General features: G+C 37.9%; 1 protein-coding gene across 9 annotated transcripts in view; it reads right to left on the bottom strand.

The window, feature by feature from the left end:
• The window catches only part of C2CD3 (C2 domain containing 3 centriole elongation regulator), a 139,993-nt gene that overhangs the window by 97,320 nt on the left and 17,473 nt on the right, over nt 1-25,200 (bottom strand). For 8 of the 9 annotated variants that reach the window (XM_027578311.2, XM_027578313.2, XM_027578314.2 and 5 more), the window contains 5 exons: nt 20,981-21,204; nt 19,412-19,659; nt 12,546-12,678; nt 11,966-12,094; nt 2,806-2,953 (listed from right to left, as the gene is read on the bottom strand). In XM_027578311.2, coding sequence (XP_027434112.2) covers nt 2,806-2,953; nt 11,966-12,094; nt 12,546-12,678; nt 19,412-19,659; nt 20,981-21,204 — 882 coding nt within the window. Of the gene's footprint in view, nt 1-2,805; nt 2,954-3,078; nt 3,127-11,965; nt 12,095-12,545; nt 12,679-19,411; nt 19,660-20,980; nt 21,205-25,200 lie in introns of those variants that run through there. The other variant, XM_027578318.2, reaches the window with a different exon arrangement.

The raw sequence follows: 25,200 nt of genomic DNA, 5'->3' as shown, positions 1-25,200 counted from the left end.
GATCCAGCAATTGCACTACTGGGTATTTACCTCAAAGATACAAATGTAGGGACCCGAAGGGGTACGTGCACCCCAATGTTTATAGCAGCAATGTCCACAATAGCCAAACTGTGGAAAGAGCCAAGATGTCCATCGACAGATGAATGGATAAAGATGTGGTATATATACACAATGGAATATTATGCAGCCATCAAAAGGAATGAGATCTTGCCATTTGCAACGACGTGGATGGAACTGGAGGGTGTTATGCTGAGTGAAATAAGTCAATCAGAGAAAGACATGTATCATATGACCTCACTGATATGAGGAATTCTTAATCTCAGGAACAAACTGAGGGTTGCTGGAGTGGTCGGGGGTGGGAGGGATGGGGTGGCTGGGTGATAGACATTGGGGAAGATATCTGCTACGGTGAGCGCTGTGAATTGTGTAAGACTGTTGAATCACAGATCTGTACTTCTGAAACAAATAATGCAACATATTTAAAAAAAAAAAAGAAAAAGAAGATAGCAGGAGGGGAAGAATGAAGGGGAGTAAGTCAGAGGGGGAAACGAACCAGGAGAGATGATGGACTCTGAAAAACAAACTGAGGTTTCTAGAGGGGAGGAGGGTAGGGGGATGGGTTAGCCTGGTGATGGGTATTAAAGAGGGCACATTCTGCATGGAGCACTGGGTGTTATGAACAAACAATGAATCATGGAACACTACACCAAAACAAATTATGTAATATATGGTGATTAACATAACAATAAAAAATAAAAAAAAATGCAGATAGGAATCCAATGTCATTTTTTTAAAAGATTTTTTTGTTTATTTATTTGAGAAAGAACATAAGCAGGGGGAGTGGCAGGCAGAGGGAGAGGGAGAAGCAGGCTCCCCCCTGAACAGGGAACTAAATGCAAGGGCTCAATCCCCAGGACCATGATCTGAGCTGAAGGCAGACACTTAACTGACTAAGCCACCCAGGTGTCCCTAATCCAATGTCATTTTAAAGTTTATCACCTCCACTCCCTTTTTTCAGCATCTCAGGTTGTACACTGTATTGACCTATGACAAGGATAACAAATTAACAGTTAAATAAGCATGATCAGAATGTCCTTCAAGGAAGAAGTACAACTTTTTCAAGATGAAATTACAAAGCTTTTTGCTCTTAGGTTTTTATTAAGTGGCAGCTTTTAAAAATGGTTATAGACAAGGCATTCAAAATCCAAATGGGTCCACAGCCTGAAGGAAATTAGAGTAAATATAAACTAGATGGTTCAAAAGCTAAGAATTTTAGGAACCAAAAGCACAGGCTAATAATGCTGAATTTCTAAGCTGTGGATGTTATTCAATATTAAGAATATCAAACCCTGGGGAAGGACATGTGCATTCTAACTCCTTGATCTTTCCATTGCATCATGGTCTACTGGTTCACTCCTTCCCATCAACAAATCTTTTCTAAAATTATTTTGTTCAAATAGCATGGGGGATTACTTGGTGCCATTTGTAAACTCACTCCTTTATTCACTAAGTACTCACTGAGTACTCAATATCCATCAGGCTTTGTTGTACTGGTAATACAAAGATAATGCAGATGTGTTCTTTTTCTTGAGGAACTGTATCCTACAACATTGCCTGAATGTCCCAGGATCCTGTGGACATCCAGGCAATAAATTCTGCTTGAGGAAGTCTAGGATGGTTTCTTCACAGAGGTGATCAGTTGATTTTTGAAGAATAGAGTTTACCAGATGTATAAAAGTATTTCAACACTCAAAGTAAAAGGATCAGTATGAGCAAAAAATATAAAGATAAAAAAAGAGTTAGAATATTTGGGGAGTGATGAGACAATCACTATGACTGAAGGGTAAAGGGCAAATGTGGGAGATAAGGTTAAGGAAGTGAGTCAAAATTAGATTCTAATGCCATACTTAAGGCTTATGAGATGATGTCGTTAATTACAATTAGTTAATACCTATAAGCGTCTATATCATGATATGTAAAAGATAACAATATCTTACAGGGCTAGAAAAAATTAAATGAAATAATGAATTTAAAACATTTGCCACAGTACTCAAAAATAACAGATTACATGTAAATTCCCTAGCACATCAAAAATGTGTAATAAATGTAAATTTTCTCTTCTTTTATCCCACAAGTAACAGAGTATGAGTGATGATTTTTAAAATAGGAAGTCATGAAATCCTAATAATTCATAGTATCTTTTAAATTCATCTCTTCCTTTCCAATCCCATTGCTGCCACTCTCCTACACACCTCCAATAACCCAATGGTTTCCTATCTGCTTCCAGGTATTCTCCCCTACTAGCTCCCTACATCATTGCTGGATTAACGTTCCTTAACCACCATTTTGATCATGTCATTTCTCCTCACTTGACATTCAAAGTTTTTCACAGACTGGTTGCAATATGCTAGCTTGCCTTATTGATGATGACTTTTCCACATAAATTCTCATCAGTTCAAATGAGATCCCTTGTGCACAAATTACTTCTCTAGACGGGTCATTCTTTCTATTCCCATTTTATATCCTCTCTCTCTCTCTAAACACAATTTTTTTTTTCTTTTTAGTAAGCTCTATACTCAATGTGGGGCTAGACTCACAACCTTGAGATCAAGAGTCGCATGCTGTTCCAACTGAGCCAGCCAGGCACCCCTAAAATTCTTAACCTTGCTAGGCCTGTCTCATCTGTAAAATGACATATGTAAAATGGACAGCTTTCTGTCTGGCAAGCGGTAACATGCCTGCACCTAATAATATTATTAATAGTCTTGTTCTCTAATTTCCAAAGCTGCAGATTCAATTACTTACAGGTGCTGTGTAAAATAAGCTCTCCAGGAGACTCTGGTCATACTGAGGATCATTCAGCTCACTGCTACAATACACATCACTCCCAGGAGATGGGGAATCTGGAGGAGAGCCTAGCCCATTCCAGTACTGACCTTGGGATAATTCAGCACTGCAGATATAAGAAAAACAAAGCAGAAGGACATTAAAAGAAGTTTCAGTTGAGCTATATTTTTCTAACTGAAAACTTTCTAAAGTTCTAAACATGAAAGAAGATATGTTATGCAGAAGACTCACATTAGATAGAAGACTACCTGATAAATATTCTCATATTATATTCTCCCTCCTCTGGGATGCCAACAGCTAGTATTCAAAAATACACTACTGACACTGATTATGATCTCATTCATTTACATTTTTCTTTTCTGGGCACCTATTATGTGCCAGGCATGGTGTTAGGTCTTGAATGATACAGAGATGGTTAAACTAACTTGCTCTACTCTTGCACTGCTTATGGTTTAGCAGGGAGGAAAAGAAGGTAAAGAATTAACTATAATTCAATAAGTTGAATGCTCATGCTGTTTTTGTGAAGAATTCATAAATATGCCTTCTTCCATTAAGCAAAAATATGTGTATTTAGCGTTATTTATGGCAAGATTAATTCCATGTGTGATACAGAAATAAGTAAAACAAAAACCCTACTTACAAAAAGTTTGTAAATTAATAAGGAATATAAGCATACAAGTATGTGTATACTTCATTCATTTTTGTTTCTCCTAAAATACCTGGTACTGAATAGACATCTGTAAATGAACTTACTGAATTCTTAATGAACATGTTATTAATCAAAAAAGCAATATTTATTATATGTACCAGGCACCGTGCTAAGCATTTCAGTTATTCTTTCAACTTTGCTTCCCTTTCATCCTAGCTGCTATACTCTCTCCCTTTTTTCTTTTTCTTTTTTTTTTTAATTTATTTGAGTAATCTCTACACCCAATATGGGGCTCAAACTCATGACCGTGAGATCAAGACTCGCATGCTCTTTCAACTGAGCCAGCCAGGTGCCCCATCCCCTTAATTTCTCAAGAGAGTAGCACATAATTATTACCTTCAAATTAGATCATGTTCCTACGTTTCCTGGAACAAACATAATAAATGTTCCTTTCATCATTTTTTTTTTTAATCTATAGCAGGGTTTCTCAAATTTAGCACTACTTATATGGTGGGTCAGATAATTCTTGGTCATTGGGAGCTATCCTGTACATTTTAGATCCCTCTACACATCTGATCCAGTAGTTCTTTAATTTTGATAACCCAAAATGTCTTCAGACATTACAAAATGTGCCATGGGGCTGGGAGTACGAGAGAACTGCCCCTCAGTTGAGAACTACTGATCTATAGAAATCTCTCTCTCAAAGGTGAGAACAACTCCCTAACTGCTACAACCCAACTAACAACTTCCTAATCCACAGGGTTTCTCTAGCTCCTGAGCACTGCTCCTTTTTGAAGCTCTACTTCTTGGCATTTTACATATCATTTGCTATTTATTGTTCCCCCTCACTCACTTTTTCCCCCTCACTGCACACACTTAAAGTTATGAAGATCTCTACTGTTCAGTATTCAGTCCTCCCCTTTTAATAATTTTTCAATTAACACTTCTTTGAACTTATTCTACTGTCTATGGCACATTAAAAGGCCATGTTGAGTAAAAGTGGTGAGAGCAAGCATCTTTTGTTTCTGATCTTACAGGAAAAGCTTTCAGTGTTTCATCATTAACTATGATGTTTGTTGTGGGCTAGTCATGTATGGCCTCTGTTATGTTGAGGTACACTGTTTCTTTTTTTTTTTTTAAGATTTTATTTTTTCCAGAGAGAGAGAGAGTGAGAGTGGGGAGAGGAGCAGACTTGGAACATGGAGCTTGACTCAGAGCTTGATCTCAGGACCCTGAGATCATGACCCGAGCCCAAACCAAGAGACGCTTAACTGACTGAGCCACCCAGCCGCCTGAGGTACATGGCTTTTATACCTAGTTTGTTGGGAGGTTTTATCATGAATGGGTGTTGAATTCTGTCAAATGCTTTTTCTGTATTTATTGAGAGTATCATATGACTTTTATCCTTCATTTTGTTAATACAGTGTATCACATTTATTGATTTGTGGATGTTGAACCATTCCTGCATCCCTGGAACAAATTCTACTTATCATGGTATATGATTCTTTTAATGTACTGTTGAGTGTATTTGCTATTTTGTTGAAGACTTTTGCATCTATGTTCATCAGGGATACTAGCCCATAATCTTCTTTTCTTGTAGTGTCTTTGTCTGGCTTTACTAGCAAGGTAATGCTGGCCTTGTGAAATGAGTTTGGATGTGTTCCCTTCTCTTCTATGTTTTGGAAGAGTTTGAGAAGGATTGGTACTAGTTCTTTAAATGTTTGGTAGAATTCACTAGTGGAGCCATCTGGTTGGTTTTAGACTTCAGTTTGCTAGGAGGTTTTTGATTATTCATTCAATCTCTTTAATCAGTCTGTTCAGGTTTTCTGTTTCTTCATGGTTCAGTTTTGATAGTTGCATACTTCCAGGAATTTACCAATTTCTTCTAGGTTTTCCAATCTGTTGGCATATAATTTTTCATGGTAGTTTCTTATGATTGTATTTCTGTGGTATCAGTTATAATGTCTCCAATTTCATTTGTAATTTTAAGTCCTTTTTGTCTTCATAAGTCTAACAGTTTATAAAAAAAAAACCCAGCTCTTAGTTTCATTGATCTTTTATATTGTCTTTGTAGTCTATTTCATTTATTTCTACTCTGATCTTTGTTCTTTCCTTCCTTCCACTAACTTTGGGCTTAGTTTGTTCTTTCTCTAAGTTCCTTGAGGTATAAATTTAGTTATTTAACTTGAGATCTTTGTTTTTTGTTTTTTTTTAAAGCTTTTATTTATTTGACAGCGAGAGAGGGAACACAAGCAGGGGGAGCGGGAGAAGGAGAAGCAGGCTTCCTGCCGAGTAGAGAGCCCGATGTGGGGCTCAATCCCACATGACCTCAGCCGAAGGCAGATGCCCAACAACTGAGCCACCCAGGTGCCCTGAGATCTTTCTTGTTTTTTAATGTACACGTTTATGCTATAAATTTTCTTCATAGACCTGCTTTTGCTGCATCCCATAACTTTTGGTATATTGTGTTTCCAGTTTCCTCTGTCTCAAGTTACTTTGATTTCTTCTTTGACCCACTGGTTGTTCAGGACCATGTTGTTTAATTTCCACATATTTGTAAATTTTCTAGTTTTCTATTTGTAATTGATTTTTAATTTCACACTACTGTGGTCAGAAAAAAATGCCTGCTATTTTAATCTCCTTAAATGTATTAATAACTGTTTTATGGCCCAGTATATGATTTATCACAGAGAATGTTCCATATGTGCTTGAGAAAAATATGTATTTTGCTATTAGATGGAAAGTTCTATGTGTGTGTGTATATATATATATACATATATATATGTATATATATTAGGTCCATCAGGTTTGTGTCATTTAAGTCCAGTATTTCCTTATTTTCTGTCTGGATGATCTATCCATTGTGGGATGTGGGACATTAAAGTTCCCTGCTATTATTGTATTGCTGTTATTTCTCCATTCAGATCTACTAACATTTGCTTTATGTATTTAGCTGCTCCGGTGGTGGGTGCATAAATATTTACAGTTATATCCTCTTGATGAATTGACCAACTATCATTATATCATGACCTTCTTTACCTCTTGTTACAGTTTTTGGCTTAAAGTCTATTTGTCTGATGTAACAATAGCTACCCCAAACTCTCCTTTGGTTTCCACTTGCATGGAGTATCTTTATCCATCCCTTCAATTTGAGCCTATAAGTCCTTAAAGTCTCCTGTAGGCAGCATATAATTGGGTCTTGTGTTTTTATCCATTCGGTACTCTCTGTCTTTTGGTTGGAGACTTTAGTCCACCTATATTTAAAACAATTATTGATAGGCATGAACTTAATACTATCATTTTGTTAACTGCTTCCTGGTTGATTTGTAGTTCCTTTCTGCTCTCTTCCTTTATGATTTGATGATTCACTGTAGTGGCCTGTTTCAATTCCTTTATATTTTATATATTTACTATACACTTTTGCTCTGTGGTTACCACAAGGCTTACGTATTTATAACAGCCTATTTTAGGGTGATAACCTAAAACACATATAAAAGCTCCCCTACCTCATTTTCTTTTTTTTTTTAAGATTTTATTTATTTATTTATTTGAGAGAGAGACAATGAGAGATAGAGAGCACGAGAGGGAAGAGGGTCAGAGGGAGCAGCAGACTCCAGCCGAGCAGGGAGCCCGATGTGGGACTCGATCCCGGGACTCCAGGATCATGACCTGAGCCGAAGGCAGTCGCTTAACCAACTGAACCACCCAGGCGCCCTCCCCTACCTCATTTTCAATTTTTTTTTTTTTTAAAGATTTTATTTATTTATTTGAGAGAGAGAGAGAATGAGAGAGAAAGCACATGAGATGGGGGGAGGGTCAGAGGGAGAAGCAGACTCCCTGCCGAGCAGGGAGCCCGATGCGGGACTCGATCCAGGGACTCCAGGATCATGACCTGAGCCGAAGGCAGTCACTTAACCAACTGAGCCACCCAGGCGCCCCTCATTTTCAATTTTGATGTCACAGTTTGTAGCTTTATACTGTGTATCCATTAACAAATTATATTTATTTTTAATACTTTGTCTTTTAACCTTCATATTAGATTTATAAGTGAAATACCCACCACCATTGTAATATTACAGTATTCTCAATTTAACTATGTATTTCCCTTTAGCCATGAGTTTTAGAATTTTGTGTTTTCTTGTTACTACTTAGCATCCCTTTTTTTCAGCTTGAAGAACTTCCTTTAATGTTTTTTGTAAGGTTAGTCTAATGGTCATTAAGTCCTTCAGCTTCTGTGTGTCTGGAAAATTCTTTATCTTCCCTTCAATTCTGAAGGACAACTTTGCCAGTCACAGTATTCTTGGTTGGCAGTTTTTTTTTTCTTTCAGCACTTTCGAATATATAATCCCACTGCTTTTAGAGATTTACCTATTCATTTGAGAGAGGCAGGGAAGGGGCAGAGGGAGAGAGAGAGAGAAGCTCAAGCAGATTCCCCACTGAGCATGGAGCCTGACATTGGGCTCTATCTCATGACTCCGAGATCATGACCCAAGTTGAAATCATGAGTTGGATTAACCTACTGAGCCACCCAACTTCCCCTAGTTTGTAGGATTTTTGCTGAAAAATCTAAAAGTCTTATGGAGTGTGCCCTGTCAGTAACAAGCTGCTTTTCTCTCCTTACTTTTAAGATTCTCTCCTTGTAACTTTTGACAACTTAATCATATTGTGTCTCAGTATGGTTCTCCTTTGATTCATCTAACTTAAAACTCTCTGGGATTCCTGGATCTGGATGTCTGTTTCTTTCCCCAGGTTAGGGAAATTTTCAGCCATTATTTCTTTGAATATTTTTGCCCCTTTCTCTCTCTCTCCTTCTTCTTCTGGGACCCCTATAATGTATATATTGGTCTCTTGGTTTCTAAGTCCCTTATGTTATCTAAACTCCTTTTCATTCTTTTTCCTTTTTGTATCTCTGACTGAATTCCACTGCCTTGTCTTTGAGTTTGCTGATTCCTTCTTCCCATTGATCTAGTCTGCTGTTGAACCCCTCTTGAATTTTTCAGTCAGTTATTATGTTCTTCAGTTCTATGATTAGTTTGGTACTTTAAAAAATTTTCTGTTTCTTTGTTGAAATTCTCACTTGGTTCATGTAACTGTTCTCCTAACCTCACTGAACATCTTTATGACTGTTATTTTTAATTCTCTGTTAGGTAACCCACTTATCTCTGCTTCATTGAGATCTGTTTCTGGATATTTATTCTGTCCTTTTGTTTGGAACATATTCTTTTGTTTCTTCATTTTCCTTGACTTTCTCTGTTGAATTCTGCATATTAGACAAAACAGTCACCTGTCTCAGTCCTGTCATAATGTCCTGACAGACAGTCCTGACCTGCTTCTATTCTTGACAGTAGGAGATTAACCTCATCAATTAGTCTGGCTCCCAAGCCCCTACTTGCCTCATAAACTTTTCTGATTGTCCAAGCCTCCTCCTTTGTTCTTAGTAGCTCCCAATGGTTGAGAGTGTGCAAAGACCCACCAATGTCCCAAACAGGAGGATCAAAGTCAGTGCCTAGATGCAGGCTGACTGGAAGCTGAACCCTCAAATAGTAGCTGGGAAAGTATGTATTATTATGAGTCTAATGAATGCAAGCCCCACTGGCTTTCAGAACTAAGTGGATCTGGAGCCCATAACTCTAGAGGGAGGCTTAAAAGTTGAGGCACTAAATATGGGGTCCAAGTCCTTCACTCTTCAAGAAGTCAGGACTTGGGGGTTCCCTCCTGACTATATAGTACTGTGTTGGGAGTTTTAAAAAACAGTTTCATTTGGACATAATTCACATAAGATACAACTCACTCATTTAAAGTAATTCAGTAGTTTTTTGTATATTTACAGATATGAACAACCATCACCAGAGTCACTTTAAAAACATATTCATCACCTCAAAAAGAAACTCTACCCATTAGCTATTACCACTTACCCTCCGATCATACCCAGCCCTGAAAAACCCACTAATCTGCTTTCTTTTCTACAGATTTGTCTATTTTGTATGTTTCATATACATGGACTCATAAAATATGTTCTCTTTTGTGACTAGCTTCTTTCATTCAGCATGTTTTCAATGTTCACCTATGCTACAGCATGTTATCAGTACTTTATTCCATTTTCTGGACAAGTAATATCACATTTTATGGATATATCACTTTTTTTCTTTTCCATTCATTGTCTCATGAACATTTTTAACTATAATGAATAATGCTGCTATGGAAATTCATGTACACATTTTTGCATGGACTTAGTTTTCATTTCCCTTTGGTGTATACCTAGGATCTGAATTGCTAGTATACATATAACAGTTTGAGGAATTGATGAACTATTTTCCAAAGTAGCTGCACCATTTTACACTGCTCTGAGCAGTGTATGAGGGTTCCAAATTCTCCACATCCTCACCAATTTTACTGATTTTTTGATTCAAGCCATCCCAGTGCTTATGACGTGGTATCTCACTGTGGTTTTGATATGCATTTCCCTGAGAACTAATAGTGCTGACATCTTTTCATGCGTACATTAGCCATTTCACTATCTTCTTGGGAGAAATCTCTATTTAGATCCTTTGCCCATATTTTTAATTGAATGATTTGTCGCTTAATTAGTAAGTTGTATGAGTTCTTTATATACTCTGGATATAAATCCTTTATCAGATTGGTAAATATTTTCTCCCATTCTGTGTTCCTTCTCTTCCTTCCCCTTCCTTCCTTCTATATGTTTAGTTAGCCAACATACCATATCATTAGTTTTTGATGTAGTGTTCAACGATTCATTCATTAGTTGTGTAAAACATCCAGTGCTCATCACAACACATGCCCTTCTTAATACCCATCACCCAGCTACCCCATCCCTCCATCCTCCCTCACTTCTATAACCCTCAGTTTGTTTCCCGGAGTCCAGAGTCTCATGGTTTGTCTGACATAGGTTTATTTCTAAACTCATTTCTATTCCATTGATTTCTATGTCTGTCCTTATGTCAGTACCAAATGGACTTGATTATTGTTTCTTTGTACTAAGTTTTAAAATAAGGAAGTGTGAGGGGCACTTGGGTGGTGTAGTCAGCTAAGCATCCAACTCTTGGTTTTGGCTCAGGTTGTGATCTCAGGATAGTAAGATCGAGCCCTGCATCTGGCTCCTCACTTAGTGTGGAGTCAGCTTAAGACCGTTCTCTCCCTCTGCCCCCCCCCATAAATAAATAAATCTTTAAAAATAAAATAGGGAAATGTGAATCCCCCTACTTTTCTCTTTTTCAAGACTGTTTGGGCTATTCTGAGTCCCTTGCAATTTCACAGGAATTTTAGAATCAGTTTATTAATTTCTACAAAGAAGTCAGCTGCAATACGAATAGGGATTGCACTGAACCATGAACACGGGATTTTTCTACATATTTACATCTTTTAAAATTTCTTTTAATAATGTTTTGCAGTTGCAGAGTTTATGTTTTGCACTTCTTCTGTTAAATTTATTCCTAAGTGTTTTATTCTTATTACTGCTATTATAAATGGAATTGTTTCTTAATTGCATTTTTGGATTGTTCATTGCAAGTATACAGAAATACAACTGATTTTTCTGTATTGATCTTATATCCTGCAATCTTCCAGAATTTATTAGTTCTAATATTTTTCAGTGGATTCTTTACGATTTTCTACATATCAGATCATGTCATCTGTGAATATACTTGTACTTCTTCCTTTCCAATTTGGATCCCTTTTATTTTTTTTCCTAATTACACAGGCAACATAGGTTACATAAGAGACACAATAAGACCCTGAATTAACATGTGTCTGCTTAAAATCTGAGGTTTTTAAAAAATTAATTTATTTATTTGAGAGAGAGAGTGTTTGTGGGGGGGTAGGGAGCAGAGGAAGAGAGAATCTCAAGCAGACTCCCTGCTGAGGTGGAGTCCAACAGGGGGCTCGATCTCACAACCCTGAGATCATGACCTGAGCCGAAACCAAGAGTTGGACATTTAATTGACTAAGCCACCCAGGAGCCCCTAAAATCTGAGTTTTTAAAATTATACCCTAATAGTGGTGTTGGGGATAAAGCTGGGATATAAGAATGGAAAGGTGAACTGGAGACCATTCTGTAAGTGAAGCTAAGAATAAAAGGCTAAAGACTAGATTTTTACTTCGTAGGTAATAAATAGCGATTTTTATTTAGTATGTAATGAGTAACCAAGGGAATAATTTGGCTACCCCATGGAAGTGCTGCTTTCAGAAGATAAATCTGTTAACAATATACACAATGAGGGGCACCTGGGTGGCTTAGTCATTAAGTGTCTGCCTTTGGCTTAGGGTCCTAGGATCGAGCCCCACATGGGCTCCCTGCTCAGCAGGAAGCCTTCTTCTCCCTCTCCCACTACCCCTGCTTGTGTTCCCTCTCTCGCTATGTCTCTGTCAAATAAAAAAATAAATTCTTAAAAAAAATACACAATGAATTGAAGGAAGAATTTAAAAGGAAGAAAGATAGTTAAAAGTCCTTACCTGCCCAATAGCAACTGTATAGCTCTGGTATCATCTTTTGTGTCATGTTTCCAAAATGTATTCTCAGTCCGAGGGAGGAGGTGATCTTCTATGTGGTCTTTAAACTGGTTCCTAGACAAGGCTTTGATTCTGTGGTGTGGAAAAGTACTTTCTGAGTGGCTAACATACAGGAAAAATCTAAATCAAAATTAACTGAGCTAAGAGATAGTACATGGAGATGGTTCAACATGGAACACTTAACATCCTTCCGACTTAACTACCTTAAATATATATAAAACTTTACGATTTACAAAGCCCTTTTCTACCTTAGACTCTAATTTCATTTCTGTAAGAGAGAGAGGAGAGAATATCCCCAATATACACATAAGCCTGCCAGTTCACAGGGAGCAAAGAATTTAGCCATTTACACATTTAGCAAGTTCCAGTACATCTAGATTTTGAGTATCTAAACTCCAGTTTAGGCTTCCTTTCCACCACATTAAGGATTATTTGCTGAATAAATCTATAACTTAACAAAAAATATACATTAGCAACAATTAAGAAATGAACTGTTAGGAATCATGTTTATCCTGTAACTTACTGTGTTGAGGCTTTAAGAAAATCCTCCTTCATAGGAGGATGAACTTCATCCAACAACATGCTAGTATCTGGGCTTGATTTCATTGTAGAAATCACCATGGCATTACGCAGTTTATTGCCTTGTTCTAACAGAGCTGAAGAAGGCAAAAGCAGAACATGGAAAATCTAAAATCCAACAGCAATACTTGCAATATTCAGCACTTTTCCTTCTATGACAGGACTTAACATAGTATATTGTAATGACTTACCTGTCTGCTTTTCCCACTAGCTTGAGAATTTCTTGAGGACCCTCACTTTATAATAAATGTTTACTGAGCTTCTATGATGGGACTGTTTTATTTTTTATTTTATTTTTTTTAAAGATTTTATTTATTTATTTGACAGAGAGAGACACAGCGAGAGAGGGAACACAAGCAGGGAGAGTGGGAGAGGGAGAAGCAGGTTCCCGCGGAGCAGAGAGCTCGATGCGGGGCTCGATCCCAGGACCCTGGGATCATGACCTGAGCCGAAGGCAGACGCTTAACAACTGAGCCACCCAGGCGCCCCATATGATGGGACTGTTTTAAATGTTGTAATTACAGCAGTGAATGAAGTCTATTCTGGAGGGAGGTCAGTCTCTCCAGAGTTGTTATGTGATGGGAGTCATTACATGAATGCACTGACTCTTCCAACGGGTTTTTGTACGTATTAAAGTTAATAATGTCTACATAATTATTTTTGTATCCAGATACCATACTGAATTCTATTATTTGTAATAGTTAATGTCACTATTATCCAAAAAACACTAACAACTACATCAGCTAAACCGTTAGAAGCTATAGTGATAATCTATTCCAAATTTATACTTTTATGAAAAATGCCAAAAAATTTCCATGACTCATCTAAGATCATACAGCAGGTTAATAGAAAAGTCAGGATGAAGTCTTCAGACTTCCTGATAAGTAAAATTTACCCCATTCCTGAGTAAAAATAACAATAATAACAGCAATAATAATTTACTGAACTCTTAAACACATGCTGGGCAGTACTCTATGTATATTATATATATTCACTCCTTTAATCTCCTAACAATTCTCTGAGATGGATGCTACCATTTCCTTCATCTTCCAGATGAAGAAAATTGAGGCACAGAGGATAAGTAACTTGCCCAAGTTATACACACTGTATAACCAGAATGATTTCACAGCCAATAATTTTGTTGTTTTTTTTAAGATTTTAGTTTTTTAAGTAATCTCCACACCCAATGTGGGGCTCGAACTCACAACCCTGAGATCAAGAGTTTCATGCTCCACCAACTGTACCGGCTAGGGGCCCCACATCCTATGATTTTAATCACCTTACTAATATATGACTGCACTTTAGTTCTTAGACATCTTTTTAAAAGCTTAGGGCCACTGGCATTATTCCAAGGAACTGTGGGAAATATTTTTTTTCTTGAGGTTCCAGAGTTACTTTGGAGGTAACTGAGACTAGACACCAAGTGTCAGTCCATTCTCTTAGAGTTTTATAGCTTCTAACAAGAAAGAAGATATAGGGGCACCTGGGTGGCTCAGTCGGTTGGGTGGATGTCCAACCCTTTGCTTCTGCTCAGATCATGATCTCAGGGTTGTGGGATGGAGCCCCACCTTGGGCTCTGTGTTGGGCATGAAGACTGCTTTGGATTCTCTCTTTGCTCCCCCAGCCCTCAGCCCCCTGCATACATATGCACACATGTACTCTCTCTCAAGAAAGAAGAAGAAGGAGATGATGATGATGATATGGTGATTAGGCCAAGAAAAAAAAGAAGCCAAGAAGATCCATAAACATCTAACATTTGTTAGTACAAGGAGTTCAAAATATAGCTTACAAAGTGAAAAAAAAAAAAGACCCGAAATAATCATATGTTCGGTGAAAATACAACTAAACTAAAAGAAAATAAAGATCAACCATTCTATCAACCAACTTTCCTAAGACAGTTCCCCCCAGGATTCCCAACTCCAGTGTACATATATCTTCTCTCTGATTCAAACACTCATCTAAAGGTACTGCTTTAAAGGGATTTACAGATGTAGTTTTACAGTTCCAAATCAGTCAACCTTAAGATAGGGAGATCATTTTGGTTGCCCAAACTTTTTAAAAGCAGAGTTTTCTCTGGCTATTTGCAGGTTATGACATTAGAGATTTGAAGCATGAGAAAGATTTAATGTATCATCGCTGTCTTGCAGATTGAGGGGACCACATGGCAAGAGATGCAGGTGGCCTCCAGGAAGCTAAGAGTGGCTTGAGCTGATAGCAAGGAAATGGGACCTCAGTCCTATGACTGCAAGGAACTGAATTCAGTCAACAAGAATGAACTTGGAAATGCATTTTTCCCCAGAGCTTCCAGATAAGAATTTAGCTTGACCGATATCTGATAACTTAAGCAAAAAATCCAACCATACCTTGTTGGACTTCTAACCCACAGAACTGTGAGCTAATAAATGGATATTGCTTTAACTCATTAAATTTGTGGTAATTTGTCATGCAGCAACAGAAAACTAATATACTCATTAATGCTACTACCCAGGAATACTGTTACAGTTTTTTATATATACATCTCCTCTTTTGCAAAATTTTGTATACTGTTTTTTGTTTTGTTTCTTTTTTTAAGATTTTATTTATTTATTTGAGAGAGAAAGAATGAGAGATAGAGAGCACGAGAGGGAAGAGGGTCAGAGGGAGAAGCAGACTCCCCGCCGAGCAGGGAGCCCGATGTGGGACTCGATCCCAGGACTCCAGGATCATGACCTGAGCCAAAGGCAGTCGCTTAACCAACTGAGCCACCCAGGCACCACTGTTTTGAAATTGTTTTTCACTTAATATACATTAACTTTATTCATGTAAATAATGGCTGCACAATATTCATTCAGAATTCATTGTATTTTTTTGAAACGATTTGATTTATTTGACAGAGAGAGCACAAGCAGGGGAAGCAGCAGAGGGAGAGGGAGAAGCAGACTCCCCGATGAGCAGGGAGCCAGGATCTGGTGATCATAACCCAAGCTGAAGGAAGATGCTTAACTGACTGAGCCACCCAGCTGCCCATATGTTTTTTTTTTCTTTTTAATCTCTTTGAGATTCAGCCAAAAAATGACTATCTTGTTTACTCAATGAGAAAGGGAAAGGAAAACATGGTATTGTTGGCATTGGAAATTTGGCTAAAGATTGCTATGTGACCAGAAACCCTTCTTTTAGTTTCTAGTTGGCCCTTGGCTTTACTCAATATAGTTCAAAGTTCTTCAGATGAGGTGGGCACACTCAAATGTTTTATGAATAAAGTGGATAATAATGAGCTGTGTTGATAATAAACTTCATTTGATTTCAGGGCCATGTAGAAAAACAGTTTTTCTATTGATACCCAAAATGTTTTTGGAGAGATAATAAATATCCTTGGTACTTTATAATTTAACCATACCCAACTATTTTCAATTCCTTAAACACAATACTTCCTTGTGTTCTTAAAGCTCTGGGTATTTAATTCCATCAAAGAATTTATCACTCAGTACTATAATTGTCTATCTCACCCAATGAACTCTGAGGCTAGGGATTGATTCTTGTTGATTTTTGTATCCTCAGTATCTCATACAGTGCCTAGTATATACCGGGAATTTGATAAAATGTTCTTCCACTGCTGCTTATATCAGACATAACTGTACTGTATCTGCTTTAGAGTCAGTTTCCTTTACTAGACTGAATTCCTTAAGGTCAAAGACTATATCTTATTTATCACTGCAACCCCAATACTCAAAACAATGACTGACCTTCGCATGGAGCACTGGGTGTTATGAACAAACAATGAATCATGGAACACTGCACCAAAAACTAATGATGTAATATATGGTGATTAACATAACAATAAAAAATTAAAAAAAAAAAAAACAATGACTGACCTTCAAAGATAGGTCAGTGTTTTGTTTTGACTCACTCAAAAGATACTTCTTGAATTAAATTGGGCTTAAAGTTTTTATCCCTGTTAAATAAAAATTCCTCTGGGAATGGTAATATTTCAAAAGTGACTTAAACAGTCATTTACATCTAAATGGTAATAAGTACTTAAGATACTTTCCAAAAGCAAGTTTTAAAAAGGAAATAAACATTGAGGAAAACAAGTAGGACAAATCTGAGCACAGGTGGTCCATTCACTGGCCTCCAAGCGGTTTGGTTGTTGAAAAAGCCATTCTTGGAAAAGCTTTTCTAAAGTCTGAGGCATGGTAACAAAAAAACATCTGATCTCTTCTCACGGGGAAGCTGGTACCTATACTCTAAGAGCTGTCATGGCATTTGCCTGCACTTCAACTAAAAAATCATTCCCTGAACACAAAAGAAGATACCCAGGTGAGTTCAGGACAAATCTTTCCTTTGTTTATTTCCCATATGCCATGGGCACAGCCCCTGCCAAACACAGGGAGATGTACAGCTTCTAGTTTTTGTTCCAACTCCTTGCTATCTATTTCAAACCCAACTCTCAAAAGCAGGATGTGTAGTTCGTGTTTCATAAACACTAGCTGGTTGACCAATTCAGCTCTGTACCCCTTTTCTGGTGTCATGTCAGTCCAATAAAGACCAGGAAGATATTTATATTTATGTATTTGTTAGATCCCTCTCATAATCTCAGCTCTAGACCTACCTACTAGAATGAACCACTTAATCTTAGTCCTCCAGAATCTTGTGGTTGGAAGGGACCTTAAAAGCTCTTATCTGAACAACAACAACAACAAAAAGCTCTTATCTGTCCACTTGATGATGCAATACAATCTGTAAAAGTCCCATCAGGATGGTTAGCTAGCTCGTGTTTTCCAGTGATAGAGAATTCACTACCTCTTGAAGCTGTCTTTTCCCATTCTGCACAGGTCTTATTGTTAACATAGACTGAGTCATAATCTGTCTTGTATCATCTGTAAGCCAACTGATCCTCATAACTCTCATGGAAGAGGTTGCATATTGGCAGCCCATGGGTTGTACTTGTCATATTTTGTTTGGCCTCAACAGTTGGCCAGCAAAGTCTTGATTTAAGGAAAAAAGAAAAAAAGGCAGGCCTAGGTAAACAATGAACTTACAGTAGGATAAAGCAGAGGACCTTAGAGTCTAAAGACAATAATGAATTGGAGCTGAAGAGCAGCTTCTCCCTTTGAGAGGATGGGAGCTCCCTAATTCTGAGCCTGTGTTTTCATTTTAGAATGGTGATAACAATCCCTACCTCACTTGGTTTTTGTAAGAAAATGTGTATAAGGCACTTGGTATAGTAGCGAGCACAGAATGAATGCTCAATAAATGGCAGCTGTTTTTGTGAAGCTTAGTATCTCTTGGTAGTCCCTTCATAAACCTAGTTACTCTCCTTAGAAGGAACTCATCTTCTTTAGATCTTTACTTTCATGTTACCTTCTTAGTGAGGCTTTCCTTTGCCAACCTATGTAAAACTAACATCCCCTCCTCTTAAGTGCCCTGCTTCATTTTTTTCCCACTGCCATTATCACCATCTAACACTATATACTTACTTATTTATCCTATCTGGTCTTCCCATCTAGAATACAAGATCCATAATGCAGAAATTTGTTTTTTGGTTTTTTTTTTCATTTAAATGGCTGTATCCCTGACACCTAGAAGAACGCCAGACATTTGATAGGTACTAAATAAGTAACTGCTTAATGAGTGAACAAATATCTTTCTCAAAGTCTGGTGCCTACACAAAATATTCAGGTGTGAGCTGACAAGTGCAGGCAGTATAGTATAATGGAACAATTTGTTCTTGTTAATGTAGCCTAGGACTGCACTGAATATTAAAATAAATAGACTATATGAGAGGCTTTTAACTACAGGAAACTAAGGGTTGCTGGAGGGGAGGTAGGCAGGGGTATGGGGTAATTGGGTGATGGGCATTAAGAAGGGCACTTGATGTAATGAGCACTGGATCCTGTATGCAACTGATAAATCACTCAACTCTATCTCTGAAACTAATAATACACTATATGTTAATTAACTGAATTTGAATAAAATTTAAAAAAATAAAAAAATAAAATTAATAGATTATAATAAGAGTGTATTTTCAAAAACAGGGGATCACAGACATTTCAGCCGAAAAAACATGAACGGAATGTCTTTCTTCATGAAACAAATATCCTTACTAACGTAAATTATATACCCATATAGTTATTTTAAAGATTTTTCTCTTAATGCTGCAGATACTCTACTTTGGAAATTTGCTAGTGAGGATGGAGACAAATCCCTGTCATGCTCCTGATGTCACAGAGATAAATGGTTAAGCATTATATATAAGGTATCTCGACTGCTTTTATAATACTACCCCTAAATAATCCTATTTGGATTTCTTTATTTCAGTTTAAGCCCTTATACAGGTAAACTGACTCCTTTCTATTTCTGCTTGGCTGTAAGTCATATTTAATTTCCAGACTTAAGATTAGCAGTTGCTGTGCACTGAATGTTCCCACTGAGGCCAAGAATTTTCAGAATGTGAAGCAGATTTAGTACTAGCCTCTGCACAGTAGTACAAGTAAATCTGCTGATGAGATAAAAACTGTATTTGCCTTAATTTGGGAAAAAATAAAGAATAATATTTCTCTATGATAAACACCTCCCCCCCATAATTAGGTTCATTTTAAATGGCTCCTTCCTTAAACCTACAATTGTAAGCACCTAGTAATTATTTAGAAGTCTTACTGGTTTAATAGCGCTGCCTTTAGATAGTGAGAAATTCTGAACTTTAGTGAGATCACTCACTTTTATTTGGTTATTTGTTTCAAACAGAAGTGTTGGTTCTCTTTGAAGACTGGCTAACAAGCAGAGCAATCCCAATAAATATAGCTTAGTCTTCGTTCACAAATACATACATACCTGAGAGAAGGTCCTTGGTAGGGGGGTTGTTTGAAGAAAGAATGCATGAGTCACTGTGACTCTTGGCCACTGTCCTAATTTGAGGCTGGAATTCAGAACTGTTAAGAAGGGACATCTGCTTCTGTGGGGCCTTGCCTTTCAGAGTCATAGACTCTAAACTCTGTCCTGAATTAAGATGGTGTTGTAGTCCAAAGAAAGAGTCCTTTATTGTATCTGAGTTTTCTGCAAAGTACAAGTGGTCCTTTCCCCTGTTATAAAATAAAGGAGAATTTTAGCAATATTATATTACCCACTATGGTAACATTTCACTTTGTCAGAGACAGAAAGTGTATCAGTAGTTTATAGCAGTGTAGCTTAGACTTTGTAAATCTGTTTTTCATCTCCCAAATGAGATAAATAATAATGTTTTACCTACAGTTGTATGGTTGTGGCTCAAGTGAGATTATGAAATACAGAGCTCAGTTGGGGTACCTGGGTGGCTCAGTCAGTTAAATGTCTGATGCTTGGTTTCAGCTCAGTCATGATCTCAGGTCATGAGATCAAACCCCATGTTGGGTTCTGTGCTCAGCAGGGAGTCTGCTTGAAGATTCTCTCCCTCTGCCCCTCCCCTCACTTGTGCACATGCAAGTGTGTGTGCTCTCTCTCTCATATAAATCAATCTTGAAAAAAGAAAGAGCGAGCGCAGTACAGAGCCTGACACAAAGCAAATGCTTTGTAATTATTTAAAATAAAAATCTGGGGGCACCTGGGTGGCTCAGTTGTTAAGTGCATGCCTTCGGCTCAGATCATGATCCCAGGGTCCTGGGATGGAGCCCCGCACCAGGCTTCCGGCTCCACAGGAAGCCTGCTTCTCCCTCTCCCACTTCCCCCTGCTTGTGTTCTTTCTCTCTCTCTCTCTCTCGCTGTGTCTCTCTCCATCAAATAAATAAATCTTAAAAAAATAAAAAAATAAAATAAAAATCTGGGGCGCCTGGGTGGCTCAGTTGTTAAGTGTCTGCCTTCGGCTCAGGTCATGATCCCGGGCTCCTGGGATCAAGCCCTGCGTCGGGCTCCCTGCTCAGCGGGAAGCCTGCTTCTCCCTCTCCCACTCCCTCTGCTTGCGTTCCCTCTCTTGCTGTGTCTCTCTCTGTCAAATAAATAAATAAAATCTTAAAAAAATAAATAAATTAAAAATCTATTTCTCTTAGTCCATCCTGTTTCATGAAATATTTCCCTTTTCCCTTTTTCCCTCATGGGTATCTATCCTGGCATCTGTATATGACTTAGTTCTACTTATTAATCTGTACATTGGCCTCTCCACCAGATTGTGAGCAATCCTCAAAGACACGAATTGTTTATTAATTTCTATGCCCAATATTTGGTACAGACTTGGTACCTTGGCAGTCCAGTACCAAATGACTCCCCCACACATAATCCTAATCAGCAATGACAGCAATCCCTCTCTACACCAGTGGTTACTTAGTATTTATTTGCTGAATGAATGACTACTTTCAGTCTTTCATCCAAACACAAATAAAGAACAGAAATTATGAATACGGTGGGAGTTAGCTGACAGACTGTGGTAATTACCTTGGAGTGGCTGATCTACTACTGTTAGCTGCTAACTCTTTTCCATCAATTTTGGTGGTAGGCATCCTATGGGGCCTTGATGGAACCAGAAACTGGGTACTGCTGGGTTCAGTATATTCTCTGAATTCCTGCTCAGATAAAAGCACATTTTCTTTCACATCGGTAGTAGGAAGAGGATTGTAGCTGTCATAAGTTTCTGACAGAGGCTCCAGGGCAAGTGAGACCTGAAAAAGACATACATGTAATATATCAGAAATTTTCTTTTGTATTGACTAATTTTAAGACTCCCTGCTTAATATAAATTAATGGTCCCCATTCCTTATAGGATCAAGTTCAAATTCCTGCAGAAGCCTCATCTCTCGCTTTGCTCCCCTCCTCTATCCCTCCCTCCTAGATATACCAATTATTTAGGGTTCTCTAAATGTTCCTTATATTTCATTCCCTTATGCCTTGTATATGCAATTTCCTCCAGTTATTACTTTCTCTGTGAAAACTTTTTTTAAAAAGATTTTTATTTGACACACACACACACACGAATGGTGGGGGAGGGGCAGAGGGAGAGGGAAAAGTCGACTCCCCGCTGAGCAGGGAGCCAGACGTGGGGTTCAACCCCAGGACCCTGGGATCATAACCCAAGCTGAAGGCAGACGCTTAATCGACTGAGCCACCAGGTGCCCCTGTGAAACTTCTTTGTGTCCAGGTAGAGATGTCATGGCCATTCCCTTCTTTATGTTTCTACTTATTCTGTATCTATCCATCAATATAATCCCCATTTATTGAACTCTTTACTACAGGCCATAAGGTGTGCTAAGTTCTTCACACAGAGAAGGTCATGTGATGGTATAACTCTGTCAGGAAAGTGTATTGTTCTATTTGAAGATTAAAAAAAAAAAGCTTACAGGAGGTATTTGTAACTTTTAGCTTATTCATTACCCTGATTAAATTTTTAATTCCTTGAAGGCATGGACTTGTCTTTTTCATTTTTGTATGGACTAATTAGCATAGTCTACACTTGGTATACAGTCTATTATGCTTAATAATGCCTAATTATTATGTCTGATGAATAAAAGAATAACAACACCTTCTATATCCTTATTGTTCATTATTTAAGAAAAATAAGACCTTGGTTCTATGCTGGAGATGACGCAGGGTAAAGAAGGAGTAACATTAATATGAAAAGTAATCACTTGAAGTTTCTTTTTATCATCTCATTCCTGTGAGTTCAGGTTCTCTATTAAATGGCTCTCCAGTCCTCTGAAAAGCCTAATGGAAGAACAAAGCCTAAAAAAATAGAGTCTAAAGCAAAACTTTAGGAAAAGAAATTGAAGAATATACCACAAAAGAAAAGAATAATGGTGTTGAAAGTTCAATTACAATGACACAGAAAGCAGAAGGAATTGTTCCAGCAGCCCAAGAGTCAAATAATGATGAAGGGCCTAACACAAAGAGAAAAGGTTGCAGTTAGATATTTTAAGATGTCTCTGGAAAGGTCAATGGAATAATCTGTGCAGAGAAACTGCCAAGGTACAGACTCAACAAAATACCCTTGGGTCTTGATGAGAATTTTGTTCTTGAACAGGTAACATAAAGTCCTTTAAATCTATTCACAAAGATTTTCTACAAAGACAAATGACAGGAATGCAGTAGGATAAATACTCTGTGTAGTGATCACTATAATAGCATCACATAAAGTTCTGGCTGCCCAATGTAAATGTCAGAAGGCATTCCTTTACCATTCATCATTTCCCAAAATACTGTCTCTATATTTTATTTAATTATTTATTTATTTATTAAGATTTTATTTTATTTATTTGACAGCGAGAGAGACAGCGAGAGAGGGAACACAAGCAGGAGGAGTGGGAGAGGGAGAAGCAGGCTTCCCGTGGGGCAGGGAGCCCAATGCAGGGCTCAATCCCAGGACCCTGGATCATGACCCGAGCTGAAGGCAGACGCCTAAGGACTGAGCCACCCAGGTGCCCGTCTCCATATTTTAGAAACAAAGAAGACACTGAGCATAAATGCATATGTCTCTGGCCTTAACAATGACCTGCTGTCTGGCTACTGAGTTTTGCTTTTTCTCTAAGCAGATCTGAACCAATCACAAAACAGCTCATAGGCCTATACTACCAGTGGCCCTTAAAGGAAGAAGAAAGTCCAGGTACCTGCCACACCAATCTTATAATCAAAACATGTGCTAGCCTAACTCCTCTCCTCAAATAACAAATATTGATACTAGCTCAGTGCCAGGCTCTGTGCTACCTGCCTGAGGCAAAGAGATGAATAAAACATGGAACCTGATCCAGAGGACCATAGTATCTTAGAGGAACTTAAAAAGAATAATTTTAATATAAAATGGTGAGCTCTGAGATAGGGATGTATATTGGGAGGTAAGAGAAATAGGGGTCTGAACTTGGGGAAGAGGTGAGGAAGGAGTGCCAGGGATGGTTTCCAAAAGTGAAACATAAACATCTGGATTTAGAATCTTAAATATGAATGATACAGGTAAGGCTGAGAGAGACTGAGATAAAACATTCCAGACAGAGGGAAGAGCATGAGTCAAGCTTTAGAGGTATAAAATAGAATATTGTTCCCGCAATTCCTACAAGTCCAAGGGATTGCCACTCCTAAACCCTCTGCTTCCACAGAGTGTACTCAATATACTCTTATATTCATCTCCCAGATCATCATTCTTGTCCACCTCAGGCATGCTCCTCCTCAATCATGGTTCATCCTTGTGCTCACTCCTCTGCCAACCCCTTCATGGAGCCCTGTAGGATTTCTATTTATACAAACTAACTTATCACTTCAACTGAACACCTCTTTCTTAAAATGTCCCAATTTCTCCAAAGTCTTCTCCAACGTAAACTATTTCTTTTACTAGCCAGGATAAAGGAAATTGACTTATTTCTTTATGGTGCCTTCCCCAGACCATCATTCTATCACCTAAAGATTTTACATCTTTTCAGAAGCCCATGCCATCCACAAATACCATAAACTTACTGTAAGATTCTCACATCCATAACAGAGCAACCCTAGGGACATGCATCATTCTTCTCTCAATGACTCAAGGCTCTCTTTAGCACTAAGCTGCCTACAATTACCTACTACAACATCTATCAGTATCAATGATTACATATTAGTATGTCTATTCTTCAGACTTATACTGGTCAACACAGCATTTTAAAAAATTTAAAAATTATTTAACAATGCTTTAAAATACCAGATTTTATGTAAAAGTTTGGAATTCTGGTTCTCTTAAAAAAATCAGAAGATCCAACGATGCTGGGTCTCCATTCCAATGTGGCAAAAATTAGCTAAAGTAGACTAGTGGCTTTAGTCAGGGTACATGTTCCAATCCGAAAAGACCCCAGCCATGTCCCAATGAGGCAGAGTGACAACTGCTGTTTATCATCCCACTTGGTCGGCTGGGGCTTTTAAAATTTTTACTTTCTTACAATAAAATGGACATTTTTGTGTTTATACACTTCCATAAATTTTAACCTATGAATAGATGCATGTAACCACCACCATAACCAAGATAGAGAACATTTCCATTACCCCAAAAAACCCCCTGGGACTATCCCTCTGTAGTCACACTCTCTCCTCACTTCTAATCCCTAGCAACAGCTGATCTATTCTCAATCATTATAGTTCTGGCTTTTTGAAAATGTCATATAAATGGAACTATATAGTATGTAACCTTTTGAGATTTCTTTCATCAAAATAAGGCCTCTCAGATTCATCTATGTGGTGCTTGTATCAGCAGTTTATGCCTTTTTACTGACTTGGTAGTATTCTATTGTTTTTCTTTTTAAATCTGTGGTTTATTTTTTTTTAAATACATTATTTATTTATTTGAGAGACAGAGATAGTGAGAGAGAGCACAAGCAGGAAGGAGGGGGAGAAGCAGACACCCCGTTGAGCAGGGAGCCCAATGCAGGCCTTAATCCCAGGGTCCTGGGATCATGACGTGAGCCAAAGGCAGACGCTTAAATGACTGAGCCACCCAGGTGCCCCTATTCTATTGTTAACATGGCTTGTCACATTGGTTGATATTCAAAGACTGAGATAGCCTTGCATTCCTGGGATAGACCCCACTTGGACATGGTCTTGTTACTCTTTTTATATACCACTAGACCCAACTTGCTAATATTTTGAGGATTTTTAGGTTTATTTTTAGGTCTAGATCTTACATTGTCCTCTATCTTGCTATCAAGGTG

Source organism: Zalophus californianus, chromosome 11 (genome assembly GCF_009762305.2).
Source record: "Zalophus californianus isolate mZalCal1 chromosome 11, mZalCal1.pri.v2, whole genome shotgun sequence".
NCBI classification, from domain to species: Eukaryota; Metazoa; Chordata; class Mammalia; order Carnivora; family Otariidae; genus Zalophus; species Zalophus californianus.
The sequence above is the reverse complement of the archived record's forward strand: the minus strand, read 5'-3'. Positions and strand labels throughout refer to the sequence as shown.